A 23,441-nucleotide genomic window follows, 5' to 3' on the forward strand; every position below is an offset into this window, starting at 1 on the left:
AAGCCACACAGATCCCCCTGTGATAGTTGTGAGACACTCGTGGGAAAAAGAAACTTCAGTCAAGGAATTGGCCCATTGGGATGTCTGTGGAGTATTTTCTTGTTTAATAATTGATGTAGTACAGTCTAGCCCACTGTGCATAGTGTCATCCCTCGGTAGGTAAGTCTGGGCTTTATGAAAAGGGTCGGTGAGCATGACCCTGGCAGCAATCCTGTAGGCAGTGTCCCTCCGTGGCCTCTGCTTCGGTTCCTGGCTTGGGGTTTCTGCACTGACTTCCTGCCTGGCTTCCCTCAGAGATGATCAGTCACCCGGAAGTGCAGCAGGGAAATCAACTCTTTCTTCTTCAAGGTGTTCTTGGTCGCAGCAATAGAAACGTAACTAGAAATCCACCACAGAAAAACCGTCCCTCCCGCGGGCTCCAGCTCTTGGCTCACTCCTGGAACCTGAGGCAGGGATGTAGGTGGGTGGTCTAATGTGTGAGATCCTGGTGTGGGGCATATATAGAGAGATGACGCTCCAAATAAGGCTGTACCCATACTAAGAGCTTTTGTCTGTTTGTTTTTGTTGTTGTTGTTTCTTTGTTCCGTTTTTGTATAGAGACAGGATAACACAGAGTCAAGGAAGGAAGGAAGGAAGGAAGGAAGGAAGGAAGGAAGGAAGGAAGGAAGGAAGGAAGGAAGGAAGGAAGGAAGGAAGGAAAGTAGCTGATGTGAGTCCTGCCATTGACGGTTATAGACTGTGGCGGGCAGCAGATGGCAGTGCAGGATCACAAATCTTAAAAGACTCCCTTTTCCTTCTACCCCAAGTCCCAAATTCATAGTTAACTCCTGTCTCCCCAGCCTGCAGCCATTTCTCCCCCACCTCTCCGCAGGAGTTTCCCGCCTCCTTCGCTGGAAGCATCCCTGCAAGGTAATTCAGTTTCCTTATTAAGGAACTGCCGTCCTGAAGAAGAAAGGCAAGAAAGGGACTGTTGTAGACCGGGACTTGCCTGGAGCCTAGGAGGGAGGGAAAGGGAGCGCCATTTTGAGCTAACAGTCACATGATGAGACCGCCAGGAGAGGGAGAGTAGACCTGGGAGGAGGAGAGGGGACTGGGAGAGTCAGGGAGGAACCTTCCTGCCAGCTCCTCGGAACTCTTCCCGGTTCCACTAGGGAAAGCGGAGAAGACAAAAGCTCCGTCTGCCTTTCCTGCAGGCTGAATCCAGCCATAGGGGAAGGCGTAGGGGGCTGAGAAAAGCTGCCTGAGCACAGCTGCCCACTCTAGGAGACTAGGGACACCAAGACTGAGGAACACTCACAGCCTCATCGCGTCCTGAAGCTTTCAGCTGAGGTTCAGCCTGTTTGTTGCTCCACAGCCCGGGGCAGGGGACCCTGCAGGGTCGGATAAAAAGTACTTTAGAGCCAGTGAGCAGAGAGTGACCAAAGATAAAGCTGCCTGGCATCTTTGGACCAAACAGGAGAAAGCCACAGGCAACGTCGTAACTCTCAGTGGCTGAGTTTTGTAAGCCAACTTTGAAGGCATCCTGTGATTGTTTAATCTGCTCTAGAGCCTTGATCCCCGCTATGGTTTTATTCAGAAGACCCCATCCTTTTGAGTGCTCTATTTCCATTTGAATCTCCGTGCTGCAATTCCCCAAGCATAGCATACAGAGGGAGTCCAGCGCTGCAATCCTCACTGCATAACAATGCTTTTTCAGAGAAAGGAGGTATATGCTTGCCCAGGGCTCATAGCCAGGCTGAGCTGACTGTGGGCTTTAGTCTTCCTGGCACAGAAGCATCCTTACCAGTTCTGCTTCCTCAAGACTTGAGGAAAACACCACAAGATATTCTCATAAACACCACAAGATATTCTCAGGAGCACCCAGTGTGGAAACAGTATCAGCCCAGATTAGCCAGAGCCACTTGGACGGTCCTTTCCTGTCTATATGGGGTTGGAGATGAAGTGTTCTGTTGCGATTCCCTGCACTGCACAGATGCATGCCTTTCTTCCCAGCAAATGTGGCAATCATTGTCTTATTTTGGGGTACCATGAGGCTATGGTGAGAAGCCCCCTAGTAACTGCCCAGACTGGTAACAGAGACCTGAACAACGGTGAACAGCACAGAAAGTGTTAAGGCCCGGACCTTCTGCGGTGACCCCACCGCGTCTTAAGAAAGGGACTGAGCTAATGAAGCACAGGCATCTCAGACACCTCTCATCTCTCCACAGCCACCTACCACTACCCCTGAGGAAATGGTGTCAGACAAATTCCAAGGCGGTGGCCAACCAGAGATGATGGAAGAAGAACCTGAAACCAACCTCCTGAGCTTGACAGCCCGGCGGGGGCCTCGGAGTGAGTATCTTGCTTGCTTTCAGCTGATGGTTATTAACTGCCAATCACAGACTCAGCATTGAGCAATATGGGGCTTCATTGGGGGTCTTATTATTACATATGACCAGGGGTAAGGCTCCCCGAATAGGACAAAACAACAGCAATGTAGTCATTCTCAGAGACTGAGTTTTGGAAGCCCCTCTTTTGGGGGGGGCTCCAACTGTTTTGCTGTAACTCTGTGGCTCAGTTTCTAGGGTGGCATCAGACTGGAAGACAGGTAGTTAGGGAGCTCTGCTATAACCAGGAAAAGTAGATAGCAGTAACCGAAGTAGAACTAGCAGGGATAATCAGATATTTTAGAATTTGAAGAAGGGTGACCCAGAGGACACATGTGTGTATGAAACAGAACAAGAGTCAGACTGCAGAACAGTTCTGAGGCTATTAACCCCTCACAACACTCACGCTCAGTCCCTGCAAACTCACCTTCTACTTCTGAGAACCATGGCAAGGAGGCTGGGGAGGTGGCTTAGTGAGAAAGGCCCTTGGCCGTGCAAGTGCGAAGACTCAAGTTCAAATCCCCAGGACCCATGTAAAAGGCATGCATGGCAGCACATATCTGTAATTCCAATACTCCTAAGTAATATCTCCTATGGGAGGTGGAGACGGGAGAATCCCTGAAAGCTCACTGCCCAGCTAGCCTGGCACACACACACATGTACTCACAACAACAAGACCCTGTTTCAAAGGTAGAAGGGGGGAATGGACACCTGGGGTTTGTAATGGGTTCACTGAGGTGAACGCATACCTGCACTCAAGACACACGGATGTGCACATACATACGTAAACGTGATTTTTTTTTTTTAAAAAAAAAAGAACCTTGGCTAGTCTTTGGACTTCACGGCATTTGCTCCTGTCCATGCGGTAAGTATGATTCATTGTGAGCCCAGAGTGGGGAAAACCACGGCCCTTCCCTCACGACTGGCAAAGTGGATCCGACAGGAAATGTGCTTCGTTCTTCCAGTTACACAGTCCTTACACTCTTGTACTGTGGCAGCGCTGGGAGGTAGAGTCACCGTTAGACATTAGAGGCCTGTGGAAGCAGCTGACCTAAGTCCAACCCTAAGAAAGGTGTGGCTCCAACAACAAGGAAGCAACATGCAATTAGGGCTGCTAGGAATCCCAGAAAAGCAGACTAAGATTCACACACACACACACACACACACACACACACACACGTAGCTGTTCTTTTTCTTACATGCTTTTGTCAACTTGGGCCGCCCTAACTAAATATCATACATTGTGTGGCTTGAAAATTCAGAAGCATATTCTTCTCACTGAATGCAACACAAGGGCTTCCAGTTAGAGCAGACTTCATGGCTTTGACTCAGCAACTGGGAAAATGGGGCTGCCATCTTCAGAGGACAGGGACAGCAGGAAGGACGTGTGTGAGGGGCCGGTAACCAGGAACAAAGATGCAGAGTGTGAGACGCTTCTTGGGTACCCAGGTGGACATGGGTTTATGGATGTAGGAGGCTGGTGGAGAAGGGCTGGGACTGGCGAGACCTTCTTTGACCTCCCATCTAGAGCAGTCATTTCTCCCCTCCACAACACATACAGTCCTGTCAGCGGAGCTTTTTGTTTCAGTACACAGCTCACCCCCTGAACACACTCTTGAGAGCTGCTGGGCAAAGACCGCTCTGCTAAGGCAGAGCCTCCCTCACGGCAGGCTGTGTTCACTCTGGTGACCATGTCCTCCTTCAGGGCACAGAATGTTTTAAAGCTTGATGTGGCTCCACATATTGTTTTCTTGTTGACGCCTGCATTTTTAGTGTTATTATCCAAGAATTCACAGCACAATTCAATGCCATAATCCTTATTGAGTTCATTTTTGTTTATTAGGTAGGGATATGATTTCATCTCTTATTTATTAGTAAATTAAATTGTTTACATGGCTGGGGGAGCGTGTTGTGCCTTGGTGAGCATGTGGAGATCCAAGGACAACCTGTATGAACCAGTTCTCTCCCTTTGCTCTGGATCCCAGGGCGAGACCTCAGGTTGTCAGGCTTGGTGGCAGGTGCCTTTACCTGCTGAACCAGCAGCTCCCGGGACCACTCTTTTATCTCTGGGTGTAAGTTTTTCTACCTCCATTTGGTGAATACGGTGCTTTCCTACAGAAGGGTCTTGGCACATCTGTTGAGGATCATCTGACCATACAGTGAAGGATTTATTTCTGGGCTCTCCGTTCTGTTCCCTGGGTTTAGATTCCTGTCTTCATGCTGCTACCATGTGGTTTTGACTTTAACTTTGGAATGAGTTTTGGAATTAGAAAACGGGAGGCTTTGAAGATTGTTCACTTTCAAAGCTGTGTTAGCTGTTCACAGTCCTCTGACGTTAAGTACTGTAGGGTAGACATTTCTATTTTTGCAAAACAAAAATCATTGTGCTTTTCATAAGAATTATACAGATCTATAGACTGTCTGGGTAGTATTGACATTTTAATGACAGTGAGCCTTTAAATCCCCAAACACACCGTCCTTCCATTTATTTTTCTCACCTTTAATCTCTTTCAGCAGAATTTCAGTTTTGGGTGTGTGAGTCCTTCCTAAGTGACTTCCTCCTAAGTGTATTACTTAGTTTTTGATAGTATTCTAAGTAGAATTGTTTAATTAATTTCATTTCGAATTGTTTGTTGTTGGTATATACAAATGCCTTTGACTTTTGTGTGTTGGTTTTATATTCTGAAACTTTCGCTGAATTCGTGTGTGACTCTAACGTCTTTTGTGGAATCATTAGAATTGTTTTATCATGCAATTGCTTAATAAAGGTAATTTGAAAGTAACATCCCAATCTGGGTGATTTTTTAATTTCTTTTTCTTGCCTTGTTTCTCTGCATATGAGTCCCAGGACTATGTTGAAATAGCAAAAACTACTTTTCTCTGGTCCTGACCATAGAGAAAAAAAAAACCTTTGGCATCAGCCGTGAGGCTGTTATATGTCTTTTATTTTGTTGAGATTGTTTCTCAATATATGACGCTTTTACTCTGGGCAGACGGAACGATGGGTGTGTAGAGAAACAGGTTCATCAGATACATCTGAAAATGTTAAGAACCTCAGACCACATTCTGAGCTAGGCAGTGGTGTAGCAGGCGCCATGCTAGGGACTTGATGTGTGCTGTATTATTTAATTTTCTTAGTAATCCTACACTCAGGCACTGTTAGTAGATTAGGAAGCAAGGTCTAGGGAGGGTTAATGGTGACAAGTGACGGAGCAGGTTCCTGCTCTCATATGCTAACCTGTGTTCTTACTTACTGTGAGCTGCATCGCTGTGGATCCACAGACTTAACCTCGGATTATAGACTTAATTATCTTTAGACTTAATAATTCAATCCAGTACTACAAACCTAGCAGCAGTTCCTGAGAGCCCACAGGGAACTCCTAAAAGGGGGCAAAGAACAAGTTAGCGTCTTCTTCATGAGATTGTAAAGCCAGCTGTTCCAGATCTTTTTCTATAAAGAATAACAGAGTCCTCTCCTTACTTCCCCAAACAGCACATTTCCTATTGGATTGGTGTTGTTGTTTGTTATTGTTGATTCTGCTCTGTATTCAGGCCTTGCTCTGGTGAGGTGTGCATGCTCACTTACCGCTCGGAGCAGATGGTGGTCCACATCCTCCCACTGAGTCTGTCCACCTAGATGGGAATGTGTGATTCTTACCCTGACTCTCTACTTCCCAAACCTCACACTGGTCCGGGCTATATATACATTAGCACTCTTCGCCACAGGGCCTCAGCTCGACTGTGATCCCCCATCACTCTATGACGTGCATACAGGTCCCCCGTATTGTCAAGGTCAGACCACATTCAGAGACCGAGAGGCCCACACTGTGACCACATGGCCTCTCACGCACATGTCTATGCAGTGCGACTACGGCTTCCTACTTTCTCATCTAAGATACATACGATCCTGACAATTTCACTGATTACACACCAGTTGCAAATCAAATGTGTCGGCTTTCAAAGCATGCACTTCCCTCATGAGTCCACCTTGCCCTGTGTCTTAGCAGAGTAACGATCAAATGTGAAGAAGTCCTTTCTCACTAACATCTGGTTTCTGTTTTCCATTCATTCATGCTAGCCTCTCTGATTAAAGTGTCACTTCAGGGCCAATTTCTCAGTATTGGTAGAAAAGAAAATACAGTGAAATTTGAGTAAATGGCATAGATGATTTATTTTAGACATGCATTTTCAAAGTCTTCAGGACCCGGTGAGACAGACACAGGAAGCAGATTTTCTAAGGTTAGAATCAGGAGAGTTGCCTGAAGGAGTGAGGCTGGGTTAATGTGGAGCATCTAAGGAGAGAGGGAGAACACTAACCAAAGGCGAGAAATCTATGCTTCTCTGACTTCGTCCCTTCTCCTTTAATCGTTAGCAATTGCTGATCTTTAAGAATTATATGTTGTTGTGGTGGTTTTTAACTTATGCTGGGAAAGATATTTAGAGGATTTTCAGATTTCCTAATTCTGCCTGATGGCATGTCACCTCCCTAGCTAGAATGTGAGCAGCGTGAAGGAAAGACTCTTGGTGGATGCTTTTGCATCTGGTCAATGGTAATGACCAGTCACGAGAGAGTGTAGTTTAAACACACGCTGCTTGGACTTGTTCTGAATCCATAGGTTTGGCTGTGACTTACAGTATCTAAAAGTTCCTAGACCTTGCTGTTGAGAACCACTAGTTGCATCCTAGATACCGGTTTCCATGTTCTTCTCTACTTTTCTCTTTTTATTCCTCTCTCTCTCTCTCTCTCTCTCTCTCTCTCTCTCTCTCTCTCTCTCTCTTCTTCCCTCTCTTCTTAAAATATCACCGGGACATCCTAGCTGGTGCAGCTAGGTGAAACTCTCTAGGTGCAGCTTCTAAAAACACTACTGACCTCGATTCTGCTCTCTCTACCTGCTTCAAGACTTCTACAGAAAGCAGAGTCAAGACTCCTTAGGAGAACATTAAAGGCTCCCCATCACTTCACTCCCTAAATCCTGCAAACTTAACTGCTCCAGGTTCCTATCCCAATGAACTTAACATTCTACGCATCAAGTACCATCTTATTTCCTGTATTTCTCTCAGGATGTTGTTGGGTATCAAAGAACAGAACTGGGACCAAATCACAAGCATTCTGTTGTGGACTGAAAAACAAAAACAAAAAACAAAAAAAAAACATGTTTGTGAGAAAATGACTGAAGGCCCGTCATTTGTCATGCATGACCTCATTGACTTCATCAACAATGACACCCAGGAATGGTAACACCTACCTGATCTTGGAGTTATGATCTGGTGATAATCCAGCAAGGATGCTGTGGAGAGTCACATGCTAATTCACTATGTCCAACACATAATAGCTGTATACATGTTCAAGTGGTTCCCCTCTGTATTCAGTAATATCTGTGATATGTGCATTGTCTCAGTGACAGCCCTTGGCAGTCCAAGGGCTATAGCTAGGCCTTTAGCAAAGGTTGCTCTAGTTGAAGAAAGGATTAACTGCTAAGGCGACCTCGCATCAGCCACCCGTTCACCCAAGAAGCAACATGTTGAAGTTCAGCACTGACTGAGTTGGCAACTGTCTGTGTGCCTTCAACATTCAGGGGCCACTCATTCTGGGCTTGGTCAAACCAACATGACAGTCCCTAGCAGGGCCAAGTTCTCCATGTCAGTCTCCAAGAAGCCAAGGCATATACTTCCACCATCAAAGCGACTTCAGCACTGAGGTCTGTTTGCTTGTGCAGCCCTCTATGAGCAAAATTACATCCCCTTTTATAGTCAATTCACTCCTGAGGGGGAAATGTTTAAAAGTAATATTTATTTATTTGCTTATTTATTTATTTTTAAGGCTTACCTCCCATCCCTTCGACATCCAGAACAGGCTTTGCAGAATTTTCCATGAGGGAACGTATGAGGGAGAAGCTTCAGGCCGCAAGGGTAAGAGAGACAGTGAATGTCCCCTTCAGGACTGACTGCTACTTCCAGGGTTTGTCTTGCTTGCATTGTATACTTCAAACTGTGTGGAGCTGAGAGCGATTCAGTCTGTCCTTCAGGTCCTAAATGTTACTATACTTCACATTGGCACAGATGAGAATTACAGCGGAAAATGGCCGTCCCTGTTCTAAGCCATTGTCCTCGCCCTGATCCCTACAGTGGGACAGCATGTGGCCATTTTATTGACTCTTCTTTATTCTGGGGGCGGCTGGGGTTCTCTGATAATTTGTTAGATATAATACTTTCCTGTTTGGGTCTTCAGTCCAAGGCGGAAAGTGCATTGCTGCGGGATGCCCCCACCCCTAGGCCCCGGCGCCTGCGCAGTTCCAGTGAGAGAGAAACGGAGACTGAATTTGGCACAGAGGTGAGACGTGGATTCTTTCTACTTTGACATGAGGTTCCTGTACTGTCTGGCCCTACTTTCCCCTGCTTCACAATGGACAAAACTACAACTGAGTTCTTGGTATCGTTTATGGACTGAGTTAATATGCATTAACCGTATTATTTTTTATCAGTAACAGACACACAGTAGGTCCTCTTGGGTGGGAAGTGTCTTGGTTTTCTTCCTGAACTGGATCCAGCACAACTTGCTTGCTCCTTTATGCTCAGCCAGCTTTCATTACTTATATAGTTAAGACTCCCTGCCTAGGGAATGGGGCCCACAATGGCCTTCCTAAATAATCAACCATCAAGACATCTGACTTCTAACACTGAGAGAGAGAGAGAGAGAGAGAGAGAGAGAGAGAGAGAGGGAGGGAGGGAGAGAATGTTCAGGCACCAATTTGATCTAGACTCTAAACACTAAACACTAAGACTCTTTCCCAGGTCACTAATCTCTGTCAAGGTAACCACTAAGCCAACACAAAGGCTGATCCTCAACTTAAAAAATTTAGAATAACCTTAATTTCTGGATTTCTTTTGCTTTAATATGTCATCTTCCCCTTTATAAAGCCAAGTAAAGAGATAGGAGACACTCAACAAGAAGATGACCCCCAGAGGCATTCAAGATTTAAGTTCCGAGATTCTGTACGAAAAATCAAGTCGAAACTCCAGGTTAGAAAGTCTGTCTTTAAAATCATGTTTCTTTCTGCTTTTCAGAAATCTCTAAGCCCAGATGCATATCCACATAGCTGATCCCTGTTGCCGCTCCGCATGCAAGGGGTGGGGATTTCTACTTTTAAAGTCCTGGAGGCAAGATTAAAATACTGCCCCATTGTGGGGAGGGAGGAGGGGTGCAAGGAGGGCGGGGAATGTTAAGATGACAGGTTGTTCCCCAGCTTTCATAATGGGGAAGAAATGAGGGTACCAACTCCAAAACCAAAACAGTAACTGTCACTTGTTAACAAAGATGAAGAGATCCATACTTCTCATTGTTAAACAAAATTATCTCTGCATTGGTCCACAGAACAATGATTATACTGTTTGATGCCTTAATTACCTTTCCTAAAGCTATTACTTTTTTTTAAAAAAAAATAGTACTTTTTTATATTTACTGGGATGTAATTGTTCATTTTTTTTTAAAGTAGAGCTGGAGAAAGATGGTTCAGATACTAAGAACACTGACTATTCTAGAAGACCCAGATTCAGTTTCCAGCACCCACATGGCTACTCACCATCATGTCACTGCAGTTCTAGGGAATTTGATGCCATCTTCTGGCTTCTGTGGGCACTGCATGCAATTGTGCACATATATGCAGACAAAGCACTCATATACATAAAATAATATTTAAAAAAAATAATAGTAGTTACTTATTTTAAATACTCAACCACTGCTTCCTGCGCTTGTTAAAATCCGTGACCTATAATTCAGTGAACCTTCAGCAAAGACAATACAGTCAACAGGCCTCCCCGAGCTGCCCTAGCTCAAGCCAGCATCAGTTAACTGTGTGGGTGGGGTTCATTCCATTTCCCCATCTAAGCTGCTTGCTGTCTGTTTCTCTTCAGCCCCCTCCCGGCTTCCCCTCTGCAGAAGAGGCCTATAACTTCTTTACTTTCAACTTTGATCCTGAACCAGAGCAATCAGAGGGGAAAACTCAAGCAAAGGGTGGAGCCAGAGCTCATCAAGAGGACCAAGAAGGAGAAGAAGGAACAAGTGTACAAGAGACAACAGAGAAAACGGTATCTTGTACAGTGATGGTGGTGGAGGTGGGGGGGGGGGAGGACTAGGAAGACAGATGAAGGAGAAAGGGCAGGGGAGGAGTCTGCACCATTCCACGAGGATGCTCACCCATACCTGGGTTGGAAGGAGGAGGACCAGGATGCCATGAGAACTGACCTCACTTGCCTTTCTGTAACCCTTGTCGCAGTCCACAGATTGAGAAGCAAAAGTCTTGATTAAATCTGTTGGTCTTTTCTTGTGAGGGGAGAAATGAAGTACCGTGGTTTGGGGGTTTTCTTGCTGGACTTTGCAGTGTTTCCTCTGTACTTCATACTCAGAGGACTTGACTCCAGAAGGCAAATGAGACAGACCTGCCTCTCTCCCACAGCCTTACAAGAGAGTCCATTTTTGTGCCAAGTACCACCCCTAAGTATAAATTATTCTGTTATCTAACTCGGAGCCCAGGTTCTTTAAGTAAATGTTATCAAATAAGCATCTTCAAAGGCTGTGAGACACTTAATTTCAGGATTACTGTTGTTTGGGTTACCGCTTCTTAGTTGGCTTCCTCTGCTACTCAGTTTTCCAGGTGGAATAGCAAATGTTACCAATGAAAACTCACCTGTGAAATACGAAAAAGTATGATAGGTCACCTTCATCTGAAGCAAAGGAAATACAGTGTGTGTGTGTGTGTGTGTGTGTGTGTGTGTGTGTGTGTGTGAATGTGGGTAGGTTTGTTCCACAGTCCCTGTGTGTAGGCCAGAGGTCTTCAGAGTCTCCCATCCCCTTCCACCTTGCTTGAGACAGGATCCATGATGTCTGTCCATTGTGTGTGCCAGGCTGGTTGTTCAGTGACCCTTCAGGGCTTCTGTCCCTGCATCCCGTCTCCCTGTGGGAGTACTACAACTACAGATGCGCTCATTTCACACCTCATGCTTTTATAGTAAGCACCTCCACCCACTTACCCATCTCCCCCAGCCTGGAAAATCCAGCTGTGCTGTAAGATGTATTAAGTTTCATGGGTTCAGTATTAGGAATTCTTTCCCCACGTCTGCTAAGAATCTTGGTGGAACGTTTTCTTGTCACTTTTCAATGTTGTGCAGGAAGAGGAAGAGCTGCTTAATGGTAAGGATGCCGAGGACTTCCTGTTGGGCTTAGATCCCACAGCCCATGACTTTGTATCGGTCAGAGCTGCAGAGTACGAAAGTGCCCACGTTCGCCTGCAGAAGGAAAGAGAAACCCTCTTCACGCCCAGCCGGCTGGCAGGTACTCGCTCTTTCTCCCCATGCTCAGCTTGGACACTTTCACATCCTGCAGACGGAATATGCCTGGCGCACAAAGACGACCCTTTCCAGAGCTGATTCTAGGTTTGAATGTGAGGTGCTCATTCACAACCATCTTTGGGAGCTGGGGAGATGTCTCAGTGGATATAATGCTTGGCATGCAAGCTTGACAACCCGGGTTTGGGTCCCGGCATCCATGTAAAACGCCAGGCGCAGTAGCACCTGCCGATAATGCCAGTGCTGGGAGTGAAGACAGGTGGATCCCAGCAGCTGGCTGGCCAGGTGAGCGCTAGGCTCCATGAGAGGTCCCATCCCATCTCAGAAACTTAATGCATACACATTCACACTCACTTGAGCACACACAAACACCAGCTCTGTGCCAAGCAGGGGTGGAGAGCAAACTTCAACCAGGAGCGGGCTCCCTTAGTGCCTTGGCTGAAGAAAGGAAGAAACAGAAGTTTCATAAATGATAACTTGGTGCATCAGTGAGGAGACAATATTCCTGAGTGGCCCAGTGCGATGACCTAACCCCAAACCTGTGTTCCACAGCTATTGCTGTTGTACACAACAGCGGTTTTTATAGGGGTGTGCGCTTACCCCAGGGGTGCAGGAAAAGCGCCATCCTCACTTTACTCTTGCCGACACCGTAGGATATCCATGACAAATAAGGATAAATTGATTGGGTGAGCAGTCGACACTATTTTAACAAAAACTTAGGTGCTACCAGATTAGCACTGACCTGGTGTTTAGTACGAATGAGCGTTTTATTGCATGAACAAATGTCTTAGATGAATGAAGAATGATAAAGAAGCTTGCCCCATATTTTTGGAGGACCAGAGAAGCGTTTTCTAGAAATGGATATTTCTGGTTTGAGGGGTTGGGATATATAGGAAATACAATGTTTGATGGCCACACACAGGCAAGACGGCATGGGATTTCTTGTCATTCAGAGTAAGATAATTATGAGTCCTGTAAGGGTTCCCTCCTGACCTGAAAACCATCCCATCCTGCCTTTTCTTCTGTCTTCTCTAGTCCGCTCTGCTGCAGCAGGCCCCACAGCCTTGACAGAATCTAAGCCCTGCTAGAGCACCTCCCCGGCACGGAGCCCCAAGCTTCTCCCTGGGATCTGAATGGTTCCCTGCTACCCTGTGTCCCTCTCGCTACACCATGGCATTCTGGGAGCATGTTTGTTTCCCAGTACGCACAAACTTCAGCACAGTGATACCTGGCTGAAGGTTGGGATGCATTCTGAGACTTTACAGTTGTGTGAACATCTCACTGTGTACTTACACAAACCCAGGTGACACAGCCTCACATACACGTAAAGCCCATGACTCCTAAGAGAAGCCCTGCTGATACTGGAGGGACTCGAGGTCAAGTCCAGGGACACCTGGAACAGAAAACTTTGAGCTCCATTGTAACCTCATACATCTCTGAAGGAAATAGTGTGCAGTTCATGTGAATGGCTTCATGTGTCCTCCTCCTGCAGAGCACATCCACCTCCCAACACTAGGGTGGCAAAGTGTCTGCAACTGAGCACACTCCTTCTTGTACCCTGAGTTCATCCCGCCCCTCCCTAAGTGCTTATCAACCCTATGTCTTGTCACCAGATGTCAGTCTCTAGTGTCATCCTTTAGCCCTTGCCCCTTGTAGCAAAGATCTGCTTTTTTCTGACAGACAGAGTGCACCAATAATCCAGGTCACTATCACTTTGCTCAGAGAGACGTTCTGTATTCAGTGCCGGGCAACAGCCCCAGGTCCTTGCCTATGTCGGCCCCAATCTCTCCGCTGACTGAATTACCAGGCTGTGAGTGTTTTAGTTTGCAAAGCATTTCCTTGTACTGGATGTCATCTAATACTCCCAGGAACCCAGTGAAGGAAAAACTATGAGTTCTTGTACAAAAGAAAAGAGCTCCAAGTGCCTGGCCTGAATTCACTAGGCTGAAAAACAGTAGCTCAGACTCCCATACCCCAGCCCTTGGCTCTGAATGTTAGGTTCTCTCTGCTGAGCTCGGCTCTGAGTTATTTAGGTTCTGGGTCTTAAGTACATAGGTCGATATGATGTTGCAAATTAACACGATCCTCTTTTCCTTGGTTCTACTTCTAGAGATTAATTTGGAAAAGGCATTTTCTCCATAAATGGAATCTCTGGCGCTTGTTGTAATCCCCCACTGGCAGTTGATAGGGAGAGGCTGGCGCTCATGCCTGTTGTGTTTATTTGTGAACTCCCTAGTGCCGACCTACAAGAAGCTTCCTGAGAACGTGCTGCAGCCCCGATTCCTGGAAGATGAAGGTCTCTACATCGGGGCAAGACCAGAGGTGGCCCGCACCAATGAGAACATCATGGAGAACAGACTGCTGATACAAGAGCCTGTGAGTGGAGACCTCACACCCCAGAGGAACCTGGCGCCTAGCATCATCCACCAGACTCTTTTCCTCTATAGTTTGTCAAGAGGATCTGGTTCATTCTGGTTTTGCTTTTCGTCTTTGCCTCTCAGTACATTCTGAGACCCCCCCCCCCCAAATAACACCACCTCTCAACAGATCAGAGCACGTCTCCTGCCACCTCGGTGCCAACATTTTCCCTAGTCCCAAAAGTTTTTAATTGCCAACATAGAAAATTATCTCAATTCTGGGTTTGCCACCCTTAAGTCTTTAACAAAGAGAACATAAGATTCTTGTTAAGCATTTGATTCCTTGTTTTTTTTTCCCACCTTGATTTTTCAAGACAGAATTTCCCTGTGCGGCCCTGACTGTCCTATTACTCCCTCTGCAGACCAGGCTGGCCTCAAACGCAGAGATCTGGCTGCCTCTGCCTCCCAAGTGCTGGGATTATAGACATGCACCACTATACCCAGTCCAGTTACTTATCTTAAATATAACTTAATAAGTGGGGGTGTTAGTGAAGAATCGATTTCATGAATACAGAAACTTTTAGAATTGTTCAAGGTGACACATGAAATATATAATTGAAACAAAAATTGTATGACAATGTTTCACAAACTGTTTTCTGCCCAGATATAAAGGAATGTGGTCCTTCTCTCTGCTCCATCCACAGGGGAGGAAGTGGTTCGGAGATGACGGCAGAATCCTAGCACTTCCCAGTCCCATCAAGCCTTATCCCTCAAGGCCATCCCTGTCCACGCGGGAGCAAAACACCAAGGCCGAACTGGAAACTTTGTACAAGAAGGTATACAAGTCCTGTTTACTTTAATCTCTTGTTCATGGGTGAAACTGAAGCTGCCCTGCTTACTGAATAGCTTGAGTTGGGTTCATAACATTCCACTTAGCTCATTTTCAAATAAGTCGTCACCTCTCCCAGGAAGCCCAAGGAGCCCGTGTGATCCCAACTCACACAGGCGTGGTGTCCTGACTAGGAAGGGCACTGTCGGTATCTTTATGTATGTAATCAAGGTAGCTGCTCTTATTTTCCCATTTCATCTGCCCCTTCTGTTCTCTTTATTAGTTACATCTACTAGAAGGTGGTTTCTTCCTTCTTGTTTTATGATCTAAGGGACACTTACTGCCCTGATATCCCTTTTACTCTCCTGTCTGAAGTGCTCTACCAAACTGCCTGCTTGGGTCCTTGATTTAGCCCTCATTGAATGAACTTGGTCCTCAATCTCTTCCTGTGCCTGGATTCTTGGCCTATAATAATATAGAATTGGCAATTGTGTCTATCTCTTAGCAATTCTGTGCAGACTAAGTGAGATCATATGTGCTGCCGTGGCAAAATATCTGAAGCTGGGAGCATCACTAAGAAAAGAGGTTTATTTATCTCAGTCCCAGGGTCAGAGAGCACGCAACGACTCCGTTCTGCTGCGAGCCTCGGGGCAGATGCCACCACCGTGATGGGAACATAGGCAGAAAGCTAATGTGATGATAACGGAAGCCACAGAGACAAACCAAAGTGGCAGGGCCTGTTTTATAATACCTCATCTTTAGAAAACTGGCCTGCTCCATGTGGCCAGCATGAATCCCTTCCCAGGACAGTGCCACTACAGTCAAGCCACCACCTGCCACCTGGTAAATGTCTATCTGCTGTGTCAGCAAACAGCAACACCCCAGAGGAGGGCGCCAGATCTCATTACAGATGGTTGTGAGCCACCATGTGGTTGCTGGGAATTGAACTCAGGACCTCTGGAAGAGCAGCCAGGGCCCTTAACCACCGAGCCATCTCTCCAGCCCCCTCTTAAAGGGCTCTTGACGCCTGACACCGAGAGGACCCACCTCAGATGCTCACTGGCCCAGCAGGAGTAACTGTCCCCCAGCAAAGCCACCATCCCCCAGCAAAGCCACCGTCCCCCAGCAAAGCCACCGTCCCCCAGCAAAGCCACGCTCCTGTTTGTGAGTCACACTGAACCACTAGACTGTCAATTCCCATGATAGATGCATGTCCACACAAAGGGTAATTTGGGAGTTATGTTTAGAAAGTAGTTATGGTGTATCCCTGCTCTTATGAATGTGTTTCATTACAAAGAACAAATGTATAGTTGCTTAAAAGTGAAATAGCCTACAGCTTCTAAATTGAAGTCACTAATGACAAAGAAATACAAACAGATACATGAAGAAAACAGTTAAACTTCAAACAAATTATGCAACTTAACGCATTTTAAGGGGGACCAATCCAAGTCTAAAAATTAAAAATACCAAATAGGACAAGCATAACAGGAAATGCAGTTTTTCTGATGATAGTAGCAAAGTGGGCTAGAGTAGTCGTTTTCAACCTGTGGGTCACAACCCTTTGGGGGTCAAACGACTCTTTTACAGGGGTCACCTAAGACCACAGGAAAACACAGATTTACATTGTGATTTATAACAGTAGCAAAACTACAGTTCTGAAGTAGCGGCGGGAATAACATTATGGTTAGGGGGTTACTGTAACACGAAGAATTGTGTTAAACGGCCACAGGAAGGTTGAGGATGCTTGGGCTAGAGTTACTGAAGAGCCACCGCCGTAGCCCTGTTCCTTCCTTTCACCCTTCTGCGCTGTTCTGTCTTTAACTGAAGTCTAATCTGCACTACCTGTACTAAGTTTTGGGAACCCAGAGCTAGCAACGTTCAGCCTGCCCTCAGCCTTTGTGCCCTGTGTGAGGAGACAGAGAAGGAGCCGGAGGCTAAAGGCCCTGTGTTGGATGGGGGCTGCCTGAGAGTGGTTATCAGACGTCTGCCAGTTTCAGGCGTTTGTCAGGAGTTTATCCTTGATGAAATTAGCGCTTTCCCTATCTGCTGTGCTTCATGGAAGTTCTGCGTTGGTGGTAAACGGTGAGAAGCCCAGTGCAAACTCTGTTTTTCCCCCACAATGGGGCTAAATTATCCAAGTGAAGGAGGCAGTTCAGAAAGCAGAGCCAAGAGGACTTGGGCTGGGTGCTCAGAGAGTCCCTCTCTCTTCCTCTTTCCTCGGATTCTCCTTGCCTTTTGTAGACAGTGCAGGAGTCTCCATGTGTTAGGTAGGGTTGGGGGAATGACCTTTCATGGCCTAGCTTGACAGATCCAGAGAAAAGGGGTGCTACCTGCCCCACATCTCATGTTATCAATACTAAGGACAAATGCCAGTCCGCTGTAAACGAATCACATCCCCACTCAGCTTGTAGCCCAAGTGGTACAGCATAGTCCCTGAAAAGGACCCTGTAAATGGGATGGTCTCCAGGAAGACCTGGAAGAGAAGATGTGGTATCTACCTGAGGTCTGCTCTTGAGCTTCGTTATTATTTTCTCAGGACAGTAGAAACTTATTTTTTAGTCCTTCAATGTAATATATATATATGTGTGTGTGTGTGTGTGTGTATTATATATTTTTATATTTATTTATATTTGTAAGCTATATGTATTTCTCTTTAAGCTTCTATTGAGAATACCAGCAGATCACTCAATAGCATTTCTTCTAGAGCCTTGCGCTTTAGTTTTCTTTTTTTTTTAATTTTTATTTATTTATTTATTTATTAAAGATTTCTGTCTCTTCCCCACCGCCGCCTCCCCTTTCCCTCCCCCTCCCCCAATCAAGTCCCCCTCCCTCGTCAGCCCAAAGAGCAGTCAAGGTTCCCTGCCCTGTGGGAAGTCCAAGGGCCACCCACCTCCATCCAGGTCTAGTAAGGTGAGCCTCCACGAAACTGCCTAGGCTCCCACGAAACCAATAGGTACAGTAGGATCAAAAACCCATTGCCATTGTTCTTGAGGTCTCAGTAGTCCTCATTGTCCACTATGTTCAGCGAGACCGGTTTTAACCCGGGCTTTTTCAGACCCAGGCCAGTTGGCCTTGGTGAGTTCCCGATAGAACATCCCAGAGCTCTTTAGTTTTCAAATGAAGAATCATGTCAGCTTCACAACTTGAAATACGCTCTGAAAATACTCTCTCCTTCGGGGAAATTGTTGCTGTTTCTTTCATGATAGTTCTCAGCCTATAAGAAATATAGACAGATGGGAGAAGACAAGATTCAGGATTTCTTCCTCCTAACATAGTGAGGGTTAGGGATTCTGAACCGTAGAGAGATAAACAGGAGTTACCAGACCATGAGCTCATCCCAAGTTGGAAAAGGAATGCATGGGGAATGTGCCCAGGGCAACATTACAAGATCATAACAACACTCCACCACAGGCTCCTACTCATCCCAAGAACACAGGCTGGAACCTGAGAACCACACCCTGAGTGGTTGTAACTCTGGAAACTCCCATGGGGAGGGAACAGTGAGACAGAACTAGCAGCCAGAGAGGAAACACCCATCACGTCCGTGATTGACATTTATTTGTGCAGTTGTCTTAATACAGCAAAATTACTATAATTAATGCAGGTTTTCTGAGTGGTCAGAAGACTGTGTGGATTTCATTGCCACCTCTCAGTTCCATGCATTTTTCCAGGTTCAGAGATGATCAATGCAGCAGACACAGACTGAAGCTGGCAGCGAGGAGGGGGTGTTGGTCTAAGAACAGTTGCTCAATTCTTTTGCAGGAAGGAGCTTTAGAAGCTATTTACATTAACTGGAAAACTATATGATTGATGTGGCATAAATGCTTTATTTGCAAGTTCTGAGGCTAAGTGAGTGCCAGGGCAGAATTGGTGCCCCATCCTGCATTGCCTGTGGAGAGCACGATCCATACTCTCTTCGCTGAATTCCTTTGCATGGCTCAAGTAGGGATGCCAGCTTCAGGCCAGAAGCAATGGAATCTAGCCCCGACTCTACCCTGAACTTGCTTTGGGACCTTGGGCAAATTGCTGTGTGTCTCTGGCCTCTGTGTCTTCATCTGTAGAAATGGGTGACTGAGGGAAAATGTTTAAGGGCACCTGTCAATCATGTGGAACCTTGCAGCACTTTGCATGCATCATTCTCTTTATTCAACAAAGACCGGTGGGTGATTGCAGTCCAGTGAAGTCCAGCATCAAGTAGCAGTGAGTCTCTGACTCAGAAGGAAAGAAGGCCATTGCCTGTCAAGATGAGGTTTGGAATGTGCAGGAGAAGGGAGTCTGGCATTAGAGAGCCACGGTTGTAATGTTATTCCACAGCTAACTAAGAAGAGAAAAGGGAACTCTACACCGTGTGTGTACTGCTTCTCTGTGTGTGTGGTGTGTGTGCATTGTGTGCTTGTGTGTGTACTCCATCTCATAATCTATGTGTATGTGGTGTGTATGTGTTGTATGTGTCCTTGTTTGCTGTGCTTGTGTGCTGTATGTTGTGCATGCTGTGTGTTCATATGTTATGTGTGCGTGTGTGTACACTGTGCGTTTGTATGCATATGATGTGTGTGGTGTGCATAAAAACATATCTCATTTATTTAGTGGAGTCTCTGGCTTTGCAGTTATCTATCATTAGTTGTCAACATAATTTCCTATGTTTGTATTTCGGGTGTAGCATGCTCATTTGAGCCATTGTTTGCTGGTAAGATTATTGTGTTCTTGCTTCTTCATACTGGAATTCAGAAAAAAAGAATATATATTTTATTTCATTTTATCCAGTCAATTCTACAATTTTCTTCTAGAAGAGCAGGCTATTGGTGTACATTTAGGGTTTGTGGATTCTTATGAGTCTCAATATAGTATGCTCTATATTTAATCACTAAAGCATCCAGATTCTCCTTTAAAATGACATTCAGTGTACCCTTGATAAGAAACCTTATAAATTTGAGAATTTCAAACTGCATGCAATGTATTGTGCTCATATTTATCCCCCTGACTCTCCTGAAACCCCTTCTTTCTCCCACCTAGTTCCCCCTCCTTCTTTCATCAGGCCTTACATTTTTAAACATCCTTATAAAATGATTGTGTGCCATAAAATATCATAATCTTGAATAGGAAGATATTAACTATTCCTCAGTACCTTTCAAAATAAACATTATTTCCCAAATCTACATTAGCCTGTGTTCCAGTAGCTGCTGATGGTCCCTGCCTTAAGTTCAGGTTCAGCTTCATCAAGCATGGAAGGTTTCCAGGCACATGGTAGAACTAAATCTCAAAGATCCCTCCTCTTTTTTTGCTAGAGAGGAAGACCCCATCCCTTGCCTTTTGCCTGTTTTCTGTTGTGGTTTGTATATGAACAGCATCGCAAAAAGGGCTGATGTGTCGATGATGGGATGCTAACTTCACCGAACTTGCTCTGAGAGTTTCTGGAAACCACAGCGTCTCTGAGGCTCCCTCTCTTCTCCTGTAGAGACAAAAAGCTGGGGGTGGGAGGATTTAATGGCATTTTGTGGATTGCTAGACATGCTTCCAAGTTCTTTCATATGTATAATCTAATTTATTCAACAACAGTGAAGAATTCAGAGCTCACTTCTGCAGAAAGCATTGGGTACTCTTTCCTAAAGCAGCCTCCTCCTTAACCAAGAGAGAGTGAGCACACGTGATGCTCACCAGCTCCAATAATCAGTGGTGGGAGAGGTTGTAGAAAGAAAACGGTCCAATATGATACACTATACACCAAGGGATTCCCTTGCTGTTTTCCGCACAATGGGCTCCGCTTTCCCCACCCCTCTCCCTATGTTATTTCACATGCTACAGATCTTAAAATCCTCGTTACAAGCAAGGGGGCATCTGTGATCCAAATAATGACTGGTTTGCAATGGATCATGTTAGAAAATATTGTCAAGGTCATTAGCTGCAGAACCCAAGACTTCAAGAAACAGGGAAGTTCACATGGAAAAGATCCATGATAGTTTGCACCTGACAGCCTTTCCTTCAAGGGCAAGAGTATGCTATGCTTTGACCTCATAGTCTGCTCTCTTTGACAGGCAGTGAAATATGTCCACAGTAGACAGCGTATGATTGGATCTGGAGACCCTCCGGGAAATTTCCAACTGGACATCGATATTTCGGGTTTAATCTTCTCTCATCATCCCTGTTTTAGCCGAGAGCATGTTTTGGCATCCAAGCTGGCCCAGCTGTATGACCAATACCTCGCAAGACAGCAAAGAAACAAGACGAAGTTTCTCACAGATAAGGTACTTGTGTTGTCCATGTTTGTTGTCAATGGGGAAGCTTATTCTGATTAATCCAGTGAGGACCCTTCTAAAATCAAATGTTTCTGTCCCTTATTTCACGTGTTCTCCCTGTCCAGGGTGTATGACACTGTTTTACCTAGAGGCAAAAGGAAAGTGTCTTACTTCCTTTTCCTGTTGCTGTGATAAAATGCCCAGACAAGAGTAAGTTGAAGAAGAAAGAGATAATTTTGGCTCATGATTCAAGGTACAGTCCTTCATGGTGAGGAAGTTTAGGAGGCAACTTAAATTGAAGCACCTGACTGCATCCATTATCCAGAACAGAGAGCAGCAGGTGCATCCTGGCTAGTACTCAGCCATTTCTCCAGTTTGTGTGGTTCAAGATCTCTGTCTAAGGGATGGTGCTGCCCCCAGTAGGTGGGTCTTCCCATCCCAATGAACTTGGTCAAGAGAATCCCACATACACATGCCCAGATGCCAACACGTGATTCTAGACCTTATCAAGGTGAAAATTTGGGGTTACCTGTTCCAGGAGAGTACAAATGGTATGCAGTCAGGGAACCCAAATTCTGCTATTACAGGAAAATACAGATGGCGTGCCGTCAAGGAGCCCAAATTCTGCCGCACACATTTGCCTTGAAGAGGAAGGCTTGTGTGTGCTACCAGTGACTCCATCCATGAGGAGTGGATATCATGTGATTCACAGTTATTACGTGATAAAGTGATCTTGGATCCTGAGACCGTTAGTGCCCTGCGAATGTGTCTGTCCGTAGAGACATTCCTCCTCTGCACCAGCTGAAGCAGCTGGCCTGTGTTTGAGTGTTACACTCTGGGAAAATCTGCACAAAAAGGAGAATGTCTCCTGGCAGTTGTGGCTTCAGACAATTTTAGATTTCTGCCCTGACCTTAAAACCTACTGTCTGCATAAGTGGCTACTCTATAATCCTCCCTCCAGCTCTGCGATTTCTTCATATCAAAAGAACACTAGTATGTGTTAAGAACCCTGAAAGACCCGGGGTTATCTTTGAAAGTAAATTTGTTTCTGAGACACTCAGTAAAATTTATATTTCTAGTGAACATTCTGATTATCTGGGTCCCAGAGCAAAGATGGGTAAACACTGTTCCACAGAATTCCAGATTCATAAGAAATGGAAGCATCAATTCTTTGTCAGTGTTGGGTTTGGTGGTTTCGGTGAAAGTCAGGAGATGCCCCGATCCTTGAGTGTCCACAGAAGCGCTCTCACCATTTCACTCAGGATGTCAACGTTTCTGACACAAAACTTCTCCCCCTATCTTGCTAAGCTTCAAGCGCTCAGAAAGGCTGTTCAGACTGAACTGAACCCAGAGACACCTCATCAGTCCCTTGACACAACCCAGAAAACCATCAATGACTATAAATCTGAAATTCGGTGAGTAATAAAGTTTTCAAGCACCCCCTCTTCCCTATTAGATGTGTATTTACAGTTCCTATTTCCAGACTTTTTAAAATGTACTCAATTCATGTGAATTTCTGCCAAATGAAACAATGATACTAATAATCTAAAATATGAATGCAGAATTTCAAGTCTAACAATAGGAACAAGGATGTGAAGATTAGCAATCAATAAAGGAAGAGGGAGGGGCTCACAGGCCCTACCTCCCTTACCTCTGAACTGTTGGCTAAATATAGATTCTGGGGAGAGGAGGGAACACTGTCTTTGGTTAGGCACCCACAGATGAGGCCGCCAGGCTCCAACCCCACAGTCATGCAGATGGCCCTGGTTGATCTTGGAGGGTCATGAACATAATTTGTGGGAGGGTACAGAGCTGACAGGGAAGGTATGAAGGCCAAAGGAGTAAGAATAAAAAGTATGATGTGGAATTATAAAAAAAAAATTAAAAATTAGTCTAGCACAAAAAGGTGCCCACCATATGGAACCCAGAGTTTCTGAGGACCTCGTTGCTATGTCACAGTGAGACACATGCCAGGATGTGTGCAGCATTGCTCACAAAAGCGAGGTGTAGAGATAACCCAGTGCTACCAGGATCGCATCTGTACAGACACCGACATCTGTAGCACCATTTACGATGGATGAGCCTGGTACCATGCTCCCCCATGGGTGAAGCTGGAAGGCAGCCTGTGATGACCCCACAGACTGTTTTCTGTGGTGTGGCCCACGGAGCAGTAAGAACACATGAACAATCCTCATTTGTCATGGGCGACACATCTGAACTGCACACAGAACAGGTACACACCCCATTCTGTGTTCTGGGAGGGCAGGAAGAGGTGTAAGGTTGGGGTTGGCTTTAGTTGTCCTCATTACATTTC

The 23,441-nt window shown here is 45.6% G+C and overlaps 1 protein-coding gene across 4 annotated transcripts in view; it reads left to right on the plus strand.

Moving 5' to 3' along the window:
- Positions 1-23,441, plus strand: part of Cc2d2a (coiled-coil and C2 domain containing 2A) — a 75,335-nt gene that overhangs the window by 9,942 nt on the left and 41,952 nt on the right. For 2 of the 4 annotated variants that reach the window (XM_050150061.1, XM_050150062.1), the window contains 10 exons: positions 2,208-2,331; positions 8,188-8,276; positions 8,596-8,697; positions 9,285-9,386; positions 10,278-10,451; positions 11,532-11,694; positions 13,945-14,084; positions 14,770-14,901; positions 20,927-21,136; positions 22,436-22,542. In XM_050150061.1, coding sequence (XP_050006018.1) covers positions 2,208-2,331; positions 8,188-8,276; positions 8,596-8,697; positions 9,285-9,386; positions 10,278-10,451; positions 11,532-11,694; positions 13,945-14,084; positions 14,770-14,901; positions 20,927-21,136; positions 22,436-22,542 — 1,343 coding nt within the window. Of the gene's footprint in view, positions 1-811; positions 910-1,161; positions 1,330-2,207; positions 2,332-8,187; positions 8,277-8,595; positions 8,698-9,284; positions 9,387-10,277; positions 10,452-11,531; positions 11,695-13,944; positions 14,085-14,769; positions 14,902-20,926; positions 21,137-22,435; positions 22,543-23,441 lie in introns of those variants that run through there. The other 2 variants (XM_050150063.1, XM_050150064.1) reach the window with 2 other exon arrangements.

Source organism: Alexandromys fortis, unplaced genomic scaffold, assembly GCF_014885135.2.
Source record: "Alexandromys fortis isolate MF-2015 unplaced genomic scaffold, M_Fortis_MF-2015_v1.1 scaffold_0, whole genome shotgun sequence".
Classification (NCBI taxonomy): Eukaryota; Metazoa; Chordata; class Mammalia; order Rodentia; family Cricetidae; genus Alexandromys; species Alexandromys fortis.